The 12,633-nt window shown below is 42.8% G+C and overlaps 1 protein-coding gene across 3 annotated transcripts in view; it reads right to left on the bottom strand.

The window, feature by feature from the left end:
• NMT1 (N-myristoyltransferase 1) overlaps window positions 1-12,448 on the bottom strand; it is a 32,538-nt gene extending 20,090 nt beyond the window's left edge. The window contains exons 1-2 of one of the 3 annotated variants that reach the window (XM_035027314.1): window positions 12,299-12,448; window positions 836-944 (exon numbers count right to left, since the gene is read on the bottom strand). In XM_035027314.1, coding sequence (XP_034883205.1) covers window positions 836-944; window positions 12,299-12,429 — 240 coding nt within the window. In that variant the 5' untranslated portion in view covers window positions 12,430-12,448. Of the gene's footprint in view, window positions 1-147; window positions 766-835; window positions 945-12,298 lie in introns of those variants that run through there. The other 2 variants (XM_035027315.1, XM_035027316.1) reach the window with 2 other exon arrangements.
• Between the last annotated feature and the right edge of the window lie 185 nt (window positions 12,449-12,633).

Genomic DNA, 12,633 nt, shown 5'->3' with positions numbered 1-12,633 from the left:
GGGGATTTAATATTGAGAACAGGAAAAAATCACTTAAAGCCATTTCTCAACAAGGTAGGAGATTCAAGCTGGAGTACAACATTTGTGGCATAAAACCAAGTCTGGGTATACTGGAGTGAGACTGGATTTCTTGTGAGGCTTAGACACTGTTCTAGAGGTAATTCTAAGAGAGGGATTGTATGTTCAAGCTTCTCCTGGGGTCTACTCTGAAGGGGGCAGCACTTAATCTGAAAGAAAAGGTTTTCTTTGTTAAATGTTGTTTTATTTACAAAACAAACCAATCCCCCCCCTACTTCCGGGTTTCGGGTCAGTGTGTCAGTCTTAGGTCGTCTGGTCTAGGCCAGTGGTTCTCAGCTGTGGAGCTCAGCAGTGCACTCTGTGGGACCTGCGGTTTCCAGCACATGGACTACGGCAATCAGAGAATGCTTGCAATACATAAAGGGTGGCCTTAAAAAGAGCAGGCCTTTTCTTCTCCCAGTGGCAGGGACTCAAGGCAGGAAGGACGGAGAACCACTGCTCTAGGCGGCAGGGGTCGTCCGGTGGGATCGCTCTCAGGCACCCCACAGAGCACCACATGCAGCCCTGTACCTGCGTGTATGGAGGGGGCCACATGCTCAGGAGACAGTGTCTAACCTGCTGTGGCTCTTAAGGTACCGAGAGCAGTTTCATCACCTAGGTCTAGGGCAGCAGAGGGCAGCAGAGGGATCCAACTCCTCCATCTTGAAGTAATACCAGTGAAGAGGGTCAATCTGAATTGTTCCTATACATTGACCCCCAAACTCTCTCCTCTGAAAAAGCAACTCTCAGTCACACGAAAACAGAGCCTCCTTGTTACCTTCACAGGCTGATCCTGGGCTGAATCTGTCTCACTGCCTTTCTCTTTCTTCTTTTTTTGTTTCTTTTTCTTCTTTTTGGCTCCAGTGTCATTGGCTGGACTCAAACCACTGTAAGACAAAGTAAATACTGATGCAGGGTTTTTAAAAAATCATCCGTTTTGAGCTACACTGACAAAGAGCTTTCTGTGGAGCCAGATCTTCCTTAATCAGGCCTGTTGGCTTCAGAAGACGACTAGAGAATCCAGGTCCCAGCAAATGCAGCTCTCCTCACTCCCACCAGCTCTGGGGGGTGAGAGTTGGGTGGGAGGGGGGGCCTGTGCCAGAAATGTCCTATTTGTTTGGAAGGACCTTTTCAATTCTTGCTTTTATTTGATGTTTATTTTCTTCAGATTGCTAGAGTGCTGTAACCAAAGGCAAATGATAATTGTTAACAGGGCATTCGTACCACCAACACTTCCTTAGAGCCCTGAATTTAAAATGATGACAGCCCAAAGCAGTCTTTTTGGACACCCTTCCTCATCCCCACTCTCACTCTCCCAGTGCATCACGTTTAGTGAAATTCCCCAGCTGGATCTAAAGCTCAAGGCAGTACTGCAAAGGGAGGAAGGAAGGAGGAAAAAGGCAGTTTCACATTGCTGCGATCTGTGTCCAAGCTAGTGAAACAGTCGTGAGCATTGCCGAAATCAAGCCTGCAGGACCTAGGGCGACTGTCAGCTGGCTCAGACTGGGTGATCACCACGGGCAAAACCCAGTACCTGGGGTCTGGGGAAAAGAACAGTGAAGCACCCACCCACTCCTGCCACAAAGCAACTCCATGAAACATGCCTGTGAGCCCAGTAAAGGGGAGAGGCCCTCAGCATGACACACCCCACGAATGCAGCAAAAAACAGTCTCGTAGCCACATCTGAACGTCTCCTACAGCCTTTTATTATTGTTTTCTGAGGTCTCTCAACATCTTTACTGAGACACAAATCATATATTTTTTAATTAATTTATTTTTTTTTAGATTTTATTTATTTATTTGACAGAGAGAGAGACAGCAAGAGCAGGAACACAAGCAGGGGGAGTGGGAGAGCGAGAAGCAGGCTTCCTGCCGAGCAGGGAGCCCGATGTGGGACTCGATCCCAGGACCCTGGGATCATGACCTGAGCCGAAGGCAGACGCTTAACGACTGAGCCACCCAGGCGCCCCCCAAATCATATTATACTGTGTTTCTTTCACATTTTCCATTCATTTGCTCCCTAATGTCTTCTCCCAATTCTTGTTGATTTCTGGGTTTCCTTTATTTTATTGATGAATTTTAAGGTTCACCTTGCAGCTTAGCTTTCCTAATTATGGTTGGGCACTTGACCCTTGAACAACACAGGGGCTGGGGTCCCTGACCTCCCCCCAACAGTTGAAAATCTGCATACAACTTTTGACTCTCCCAAAATTAGCTATTAATAGCCTACTGTTGATGAGGCCTTACCTATAACATGCCGATTAACACAGATTTTCTAGTTGTATTATATACTATATTCTTCAAGTAAAGTAAGCTAGAAACAATATTATCAAGGAAAACCTAAGGAAAATAACATTTATAGTGCTGTGTTGTTAAAAGTTCACATATAAGTAGACCTGTGCAGCTCAAACCCATGCTGTTCAAGGGTCAACTACAGTCAGTTTCTGTCATGTCTAAACTGATTTTGGAATTGTTAGCCTGAAAGTAATGCCTAAAGTTACTCTGCCATCTTCCCTGGAAATCTTCCATTAAAAAGTCAAAATTAGTAGTCCCACCTGAGAATACAGTGAACCCTAATCTGCAGGATCCGCTAAAAGTGCAGGGTTTTAGCTGTATATTCTAGATAACCAATTTTCAAAGAATTAAAATAGTATAAATAATGCATTTTCCATACCATATGATACATTCCATTTAAGCTTTATTTTACAATTCACAAAGCGTACCTGGCCTTAAAATGTCTTGGGGTGATTATGAATATTAATTATTCTCTCATAGCAAGTGGTACTGTGTAGGGAGAAGGAATCTGCAGCCATGAGCTGCCATTTCCTATGGGAGAGGTACCTATTCCTAGGCCTGGGAGGAGCGCTGGAGTCCAGACTTCATGACCTTACACTTGGACTAAAGTTACCTCCACCCTGTGCTGGATCTCCCTGACTTTGCCATCTTTCTGCATCATCCTAAGCTCCTGTCAGCTGTGGGACTCAGCTCTGTGAAAAGGCTTTCCGTACTAGAAAGTGTGTCCCTCCCATGCTAGAAAGCCTACAGTGACAGCAGCCTCTTACCCGGGAAGGTATCATCAAGCCCAACTTTTCCGTAGGCCCATAACCCTCAGTTCCTGGCTAGCTCATTCACTCTTCCTTCGCCCCGCCCTGGAATAACTGCCTGTACCCAACGCAGGGAGACAGACTATGAAGTCAGGGAGATCCAGTAAAGGCTGGAGGTTACTTTAGTCCAAGTGCACCTCCTAAATATTATCTTAATGGGACACAGAAGGCATACCACGAAAGGAAGACCAATAACATTCTTAGAGGGGGAATAAGGTAAACTCTTTAAAACCAGATGCTCTGCAAAACCCCCAAGGCCATGGCAAAGTACAGGAACCAGGAAGTCATTTATGGCCTAAAGAAAATTTTTTCCACTTAGTAATTCAATGTTATCATCTACAGGCCTATTTGTAGCCTATAACAACTCTATGTGGTTTTTAAATTCCAGACATAGTCTCACTTCAGTCTCAAGATTATACGGAGCATTATAAAATTTAAAAACTGGTTGATGTTAGGAAACAAAGCAGTGCCCCACCATTGATACAATGTACAAGTCCTTCACCTCAGCTTATGGAATGAGTTACGTGGTTCCTGTGTATGAATTACCATAAAAAAATACTTAAAAAAATTCTATGGATAAAAAAAGGTCAAGGCAAAGAACTGTTGTGTATCAACCTTTTGGATACTTACTAAACACATTTTCACATAAGGAAAATAGAAGAAATTACTTTCTCCAACTTCAGAAATCTTCACAAGGAAATCACTAAGAAACTACCTTCCTGCCTTTCTCTCTCTTCAGTGGAGCCACTTCTGACCAGCCATCGGGGACCCCACTTTTGTGGAAGGATCTTAGACTGAACTCTTGTTCTCATCAACATATGTGCCTGACAAACTCCAAGACCCACACTAAACCCAGAGAGCGAATTTCATGATCCTTGTACTGCCTTGAATTTGCACACGCAGCTATTGAGCAACAATCCTGTTTCAACTTGTACAGCAAGCATAGAGATAGATGAATAACAAAGGGAAGTTAAAAGAAAGAAGAATCATTTTCAGGGAGCTGCCAGGGACTGAACTACATCCACGAGAACACATTATGAGCTCACCATGGTCTTACAGTCAGCAACCCAGATAGGAGGACGACTGACACAGAGAAGAGATTTTTTTTTTCCCCCGAAGATTTTATTTATTTGAGAGAGAGAGAGCGCGAGCACAAGCGGGGTGAGGAGAGGAGGGAGAAGCAGACTGGGTTCAGTCCTGGGTGTCCTGGGTCTCCTGGGTGTCTCTGGGATCATGACCTAAGCCGAAGGCAGATGCATAACCAACGGAGCCATCCAGGCGCCCCGAGAAGAGATTTCCAAAGAGCTCACTACGGTTTAGTTTTCAAGGTGATTATAGCAATTTTAACTATCAAAAGAAACCAAGCTCAGAAGCTTTGAGAGTAAGTCTTCAAGAAGCCTCCCAGGAAGCCGCCAACACCATTTCAAAGAAGAGCTTCAGTTTGGATTTGGGGAGAACCACACCAGAGGACCCCACTGAAGCAGGCTAGTCCTTCTCTAAGAATTCGAATCATTTTTAAAGGGACCTGAAGTCCACACCCAGCGGGTGGACATCCCAGGGTGTGTAGGGATTCTGCAAATTGAAAGAGCAATCTCTTAGAGAGCACTCTAAGCCTGCCAGGCACCTTTACACACTCCAAAGAGATGGGCCAGAACCATGGAATATAGAAAATCAAAGTCTGCCTTTGGTTCATTTGGTTCTAAAATAATGAGCAAAGAATTAGTGAAACTTGCCTTCCTGGGGAAAAGGGAGCTCCCTACAATGGAAATGGACATAGGAGTTCACATAAAAATTGTGAAGTTAACACTCTAAAGCTGATAAACTCAAGTCATTAATGACCAACCTAGAGAATATGGGACAAATTAGCAGAATGACAGAGCCAGGAACAGGGAAGACAAGCAATTAAAAAAATGTCATTAAGGGGCGCCCGGGTGGCTCAGTCGTTAAGCGTCTGCCTTCGGCTCAGGTCATGATCCCAGGGTCCTGGGATCGAGCCCCGAATCGGGCTCCCTGCTCAGTGGGGAGCCTGCTTTTCCCTCTTCCACTCCCCCTGCTTGTGTTCCCTCTCTCGCTGTGGCTCTCTCTGTCAAATATAGAAATAAAATCTTTAAAAAAAAAATTACTTATAAAAATGTCATTAAAAAAAAATTTTTTTTTTATTTAAGTAGGCTCTATGCCCAACTTGGGGCTGGAACTCACGACTCCAAGATCAAGTGTCATGCTCTACTGACTGAACCAGCCAGGAGCCCCAAGAAATGTCCTTTTTTAAATGAAGGCCAAGATATTCTAAGCTCAAACACAGAAATCTAACGGATGCTCTGGTATAAAGTCAGGGCTCGGGGGAGGAGATAGAAAATGAGCCTCAGTGCTGATTTCTAGAAACAGAATGCAGTGCCAGAATGTGTGAGTGGGTGGGAGGGAAGGGCATGTTGACAGATGAGCAGCTCAAGCACAGAACTTCCAGATAACACGACAAGCAGGAAGGGTCCATAACAGAGGCCTCCTCTCCATCCTACTGGGTAACAAAATCCACTCAAAAGGTGCAGGATTGGGGAACAGAATGCTGTTACTGTGGGGGAGTGCAAGCTCAGCCACCAGGGCCGGAAAAATCTCAGGGCCACCCAGCTTAACTTGCTGTTCACAGAAGAGGAAACCAAGGCCCAGACACGTGAGGCAAACTGGTCACCAACTAACCAACTGGTACCCATGGACAAGCCTCCAATCTCTAAAGACACGGACCATTCCTTCCCAAACACCTTGGTCTTGTTTCTGTGGGAATTTATCTGAGACTCCTCCAAAGCCAAAAGACACTGTTCATCACACAAGGCCTTAAAACAAATTTCTGTGTACCAGAGGAGCACGTATTAAAGGCAAGGAGGAGAGTGAGCCACGCTTTATCCAGAAAGCCTCCTGACTACACTAGCTCTCACTGGTATCTGGCTAAGATTATGATCTCCCAAATGATTTAATACTTTACATAGAATAATGTGTTGCTTCCTACCTTCCCAGTAAGATTAAAAATTTCCTGAGCATAAGGACATCTGATACAGCTGTTTCCTAGAGCACCCCCAGCTGCACCCAGTGCACAGTTAAGAGTTCAACAAATAATGTGCTTGACTGACACTTTCCAGCATAATAGACTAAAATAAAACCCTGAAAAGCTGGAGTCCAAAAGAGGGTCAGCAAAACGTCTCCAGTAACGTTTCCATAGGACAGCTGTATTAATAGTCTACGAAAAGTGTGGAGATGCTGTGCTCTTTTGAGCCACTGGTTGAGATTTTAAATAATGAGCTTTCTTATTAAATTATCAACTTTCTTATATGTCATCTTCTCCCTCCTGAGGACCTGTCCTATTCCTATAAAAGTTAAAACAAAAAAGCTCCACTAAAACGATTTTAAATGGTTCCAGTGTCTTAAACACAGACCACAGGTTTAGTTTTGATTATGAGATCAGAGGGAAAAAAAAAAGTTCAGAAAATAAAATTCACAATTTTTGGTCACTTATTTTCTACCCCTAAAAACTAGAAGTTAATTCTTTGGGCTAAAATTTAGTATTTCCAGAGAAACCTACTAAACAAATCCTAGGCTCTAACATCCTTTTGATTCTACTTTTGGATATCAGGAAATCCTTCTGCAAATCCTTCTGCATTTACTTATGCGGTGTGATATGTTCACCAATAATCCTACTGGTACTCAGAAGGCCCAACAAGGTGAATGCGGAGGCATACGAGGGTACCCGGGTAGAAATCACATGGTCAGACTCAGTCTCAAAAGCCTATCCTCTGTACTGCTGTGACTGCAGGGTCATTTACAGCAATACCCCAAACTCTGCAGTCCCACCCATCAGTTATTTATATAAAAAACTGCGTATGAATCCTAGATGATGGGAAACACACACACATACACAAAAAAAAACAAAACACAAAACCACTTTAGTACTGCCATCAAGGTACCCCAGAAGGCCTATGAAAAGAACAGCAGGTTGTGGGAAGGGATTATAAAAATTGCTTTTACTGCCATCCTCTGCCCTTCCCAGGACAGTTGGCCAGAATTTTGAGGGTGAACAACCCAGTTCCTGTCATGGAGAATAACTGGGTTTTTTTTTTTAGGGGTCACAAAAGCTCTGATATACTAAACTGTTTAGAATGGGACTGAGACAGAAATGTAAATTCCACATCCTCTGGGTTGCTTTGGTGAGCCACGCTGTAACCTGGCAACTCCAAGGTCAAATCAAATGCTGTTCAGAGACCATTTTCAGTAATTTTCTGAGCAACAACTCACTGCTGGCAGAAATTTCACACACTAGAATGACCTCTGCAAAAGATACTTGTCCATTCAGAAGAGTTTAAAGGGGTCAGCCATCTCCATCACCAACTGGCTCCCTAGTCTGGGAAAGTTCATGGGTTACTGAATGGATCCAAAGACAGGACTCAACATTGCTGCAGAGTCAGGAGGCAGAAATCAAGGCAGTAGGGAAAAGAAATCCAGCAAGTTCGGAATGGATCCTTCAAGGTGTCAAAGGAAGAGGTAGAGACGAAAATCCCAAGCCTCACTACCAAAGATAAATCAGTCTTTTGAAGTGAAGTCTAGGAGATAATCCATGGAAAGGGCTTAGCACACTGGCCAGCACATAGTAATAATAACAACAGATAACATTTATCAAACGCTTGACAACAGTGTAACCCCCTCAGCTGCCTCTCAAAAGTCAGCAGCAGTAGAAAAAAATTTCTAAGCAAGTACTGACCCTGTCAAAGAATTTTAGTTTAAGTTTGTTTGTTTGTTTGTTTTGGTGCTCTCAAAAGAGAACACCATGTTTTGTGTGCCTTAAATGCAACCATCCCTAGAGCACCTTCCTTGAGGAATCAGAAGAGAGGCTTGCAGGGTAGAGATTTCAGACAAAGTTACAGGGAAGAGCTGAAGAAGCTCCTCCTAAAGTTACTAAATCTACGGTCCCCAAATCTAGGGACTCTGCAGGCAAAGGGTTAAGCACAGACTTGGTAAAGCTGGGAAATTTTAGAGTGAGCACATTAGTTAAACAATGTGAAAAATCAGCAAAACTGGTGTGCCATGAGCAGCAGTCTCCCTGAAATAGGCTCTCATTTGCTTTTCATTCCTTCTGCTTTCCAGTCTCCTCTTTGAAGCAGCTCTTGATTAGTTTCTTTTTTAATTGCAACTTAATTGGGAAATAAAATTAGAACACTTATTTGATATCAGTGATGAGGTTTCTCTTTTCATTTCTGCTTCGATCTAGTTTTGAAAAACCAAAAGCTGAAGGGAGAAATTAAGAAAAAGGGACGAAAAAGATTTCTTCTTTCCAAGAGCTAGATGTAGCTATAAGCCATCAACTAAATATGGAAAGAACCACTCTCGGAGAATCTGAAGAATAAAACAAAAGCAAGTAAGGCTGGCTTTACGGAATTTCCTTTCAAAAAGCCCTTTGTTTTCTCTTAAGTTTTTTCATAAGAGATAACAGCTCAGGACTAGTGAGGAAAACTTACAAGAACTCCTCTTAACCTGTCCCCATGGAGTAAGAAAGCAGGATGGGAAAGAGACATCCTTATCAAAAGGATGGCTTACCTGCATCTCAGTAGTATCAATGACATTGCAAAATAAACTCTAAAAGAATCCTAGGAATAAAATAATATAAAAGTCCCTTCCTGTTCCAATCATTCAAATAAACTTTACTTGTTTGTTAACCCAAAACTAAAGTCTACTGCCAGCTAATAAGGTTTATCCTTTAGTAACAATTCTTGGAAAGCCTTTCACTAAAAACAAAAAGCAAATTAAAGCATACAGATGAATGGTGAACTGCATGGGGATACAGCATTAAGACGATCCTAGTCTGGGGGTGCCTGGGTGGTTCAGTAGGTTGAACGTCCCACTCTTGGGTTTCAGCTCAGGTCATGATCTCATGGGTCCTGGTTTCAAGCCCCAAGTGGGGCTCTGCACTCAGTAGGGAGTCTGCTTGGAATTCTCTCTCTGCTTCTCCCCTAATTCCTGTGTGCACCCATGCGTGCACACACACTCTCTCAAATAAATTATACCTGGAAAAAAAAATTATTGTAGTCTGACTCTTCTCTCAGTTGCTCAGGGTAACTTATCTCAGGCGAGTAACTGGGGGAAAAATGCTGCCTGCCTTTGTTGAGTAGATTAAAAAAAAAAAAAGTGTACAGAAAAACTGTAGAGATACATAAAAAATACACACACACAAAATAAAATATATACATACACTGCATGTATGCATGTGCACATATATGTGTGTTTCAATGTATATGTGAAATCTATACTCATCAAATGTTTATTTAATTATGGTTCTTTCATTAGTGTAAAGTACTGTGAGCCCATCTTGAGAGGAAGGCCTAAGAGAATAAGGGTTAGTTTGAACTATCATTAACTTTTGTTGCATATTGTACTTTAGACTCATTAGCATCAAAAGGAGATGCTCCCCTTCAATTCTTACATCACTTTTGAAAACATTTTAAGTAATAATAAGAAAATTTCAAGAAGCCAAAAAAACAGTGGAAAACTTCCAGGACAAATTGGAGGATCCCCGATTTCTGTAGGTATTTCACAGGAAACTGCAGTAAGGCTCACAATGAGACTGACTTGGGGTGAGAAACTGTGTTTGTAAGAAAAATCTGACACTCTTCCCCTCAGTGAGGAGAAACTCCACCGACACTGAACTCTGAATTTTAACATTTGCCATTTGTTCATCCAGCAAATACTCACTAATGCCCAGTAAGTGCCAGGCATCTCGAAGACATGGTCCCTCTACTCAGGCACCTTACAATCAGGTGAGGCAGGGACTGGACACACATTATTTAACTACTGTTATAAAAGCTACAAAAAACGAGGTATGTGATAAGAGCACAAGCTGAGGAAAGGAGGATAGGGAAGATGTGAAGGAAGAACAGGAGGGAGGGGCCAGGCTGTATTCCCGATGTTATCTCATTTAATCCCTACAAATGGAGGGTAAGTAACTTTCCCAAAGTTATAGGACAACTGTCAGAACCAGGCTTTGAACCCCCAAATCCGTTCTCTTTCCGTGCCACACTGCCTCTTCCAAAATCATTTCCTCTGACAATTAATGGGAAAATATTAACTCCACTTCAGATTGAGTGCCCGGAGTAGCCTGTCCTCCAAGCTAGGTCCTCTGTTTTTCACCTGCCACCTCCAAACTCATTTATACATACCTCTAGATTTGGGATGCTAATAAATTTGTTCACCCAGACCATATATAACCATGCACAACAACAGTAACAACAAAACAAAAAAAAATTTTTTTAAGCTTATCATTTTGTTGTACTATAAACACAGACCTTTCTGCCAAATAGTTTTGCAAAGTGATTCACAGATCATAGGAAATAAAACCAATTAAAGAACTATAGACACTGGTCAGGGCAACAGTTTAGCAGAGAAAAATAAAAGCAACTACACACAGAGCAAAGAAAAAGCCTTACTTTCACTTCTGAAATGACTTTTGAATTCAACAGCTCTCATCTATAATTAGGATTTGTACTCAGGAGGGCTGCACTTTCCCTTCTTCCTGTTCCTATTTCCTCTTTAAAAGCTCTTCCTTTCTTAGGAATCTCCAACTTCAAGGCTTTTGTTACATGAGATCTATTGTGCGTTATAGCAAAAGAACACACACTCTTATAAAACCAGATCTGACAAACTTCCTTTTTCTTTACATTCTTCTTGTGATTTTTTTTTTAATGCTGGTCAAAGAACATAAAAGCTAGATCTTTTAACCTAAGGATTCATCACAAGCAGATTATAAACTACTTAATTAATCCTTTGTTCTTCCATCTTTACAAGGCAGTGGATTTTTTTTTAAAGTTTATCCAGAGGGGCGCCTGGGTGGCTCAGTCGTTAAGCGTCTGCCTTCGGCTCAGGTCGTGATCCCAGGGTCCTGGGATCGAGCCCCGCATCGGGCTCCCTGCTCCGCGGGAAGCCTGCTTCTCCCCTCCTTCTCCCCCTGCTTGTTGCCTCCCTCGCTATGTCTCTCTCTGTCAAATAAATAAATAAAATCTTTAAATAAATAAATAAATAAATAAAGTTTATCCAGAGATTGCAACCTTTTACCTTTACCTACAGGCTACTGCTAATACTGCAAATGACTTCATGGCTATGAAAATGGGACTACCACACATACACACACGCGCGCGCACAAAATCAGACCACCACAGACTCACCCAAAGTTATATGTCAAAAAGTCTCTCATAACTTTCCGTTAAAAAACATACTCGGAAATATAGACAGGGACAGAGCTTCAGCACCAGTTACTGTAACAATATGAAGAAAGAAGAATGACAGGGTGTGGCTTACAAGAATGAAAACTGATTTGGAAATAGAACTCAACACTGAAACGCCTGATGAATTTCTTCTGTCCAAGTAACAAACAATTACTAGCAGGCAAGAGAAGTACAGAGATGCAGTATTAAGCCCACTTCCAATCCCTGTCCAAGCTGCACCATCACTCAATTTCTTGAAGCTTTGAGGCTATTTCACAAAGTAAACAAAGATCCTGGAAGACCTAATTATATACTGTTCAGGAAACTTAGAGCTTATTTGGAACAACGGGCACTGTATACACCAAAACATTATCATACAGTAATTACACTGTAGGGTTTATAAGGTAAGTTTGTATTTTGAGATTCTCCTGTTAGTGATATTTTACAACATAATTATGGTTTGTACAACCTGATATATTTCCTCATTGAAAGTGAGCTGCAGCGAAATGTTTTATTATTCATTTATTGCTATTCACGTTGTTCACACACCTCTGTAAGTAACGTTCCCTTTGAATTGTACTGTTACATTGACTCGTGTTGTGCCATCGAAAACCATCGTCCAACATGCTCTTTCCCCTGAACGCGAGTGAAGCACACGAGTGGAACATTACACAGAAGAACTTTTATATAATAAAAGTATTGAATGTCTCCGGCCCTTAATATACTGAGCACCCACCCTGCTAAATGACAAAGACAGCAACCAATCGCCAGGCAGGATCCCAATGTCTCAGCCAATTAGAATATGGGGGTGGGGTTACCCTAAGCTCCCGGTGACTTCCCCGCACCCCAGAGACCCAGGTTGTGGGAGACTGGACGGGCATTGGACTCCGAGGACATCGTTACCCCCGGCTGTAGCTGTTTTCCTCCTCGTTCTCGCAATCGCTGCAGTGCTCATGGCCGTTTCCATTCCCTTCCATCATCTGCGGCAGCGGAGGTGCCGGCGGCTTCACTGCTGTCTCACTCTCGTCCGCCATCTTGAGTTGCGAGAGCCGGCCTCCGCGCCTCGCTACATGGGGGGTTCCTATTGGACGAGAGGAACTTGCGATATAGTCTGGGTTTTGTAGTTTTCGTGTCGAAGGGAGCCGTGGTTAAGAACAGCTGATTCTCGCGAAACTGGAAGAATGTGGACTACAATACCCAGAAATCATAAAGGGAGGCTGTCCTGGATGGGGGGAGCC

The sequence above is a fragment of the Mirounga leonina genome, unplaced genomic scaffold (assembly GCF_011800145.1).
Source record: "Mirounga leonina isolate KUSES-001 unplaced genomic scaffold, KU_Mleo_1.0 Mir_200, whole genome shotgun sequence".
In the NCBI taxonomy this organism is placed as follows: domain Eukaryota; kingdom Metazoa; phylum Chordata; class Mammalia; order Carnivora; family Phocidae; genus Mirounga; species Mirounga leonina.
This window is presented reverse-complemented; position numbering and strand designations above follow the sequence as displayed.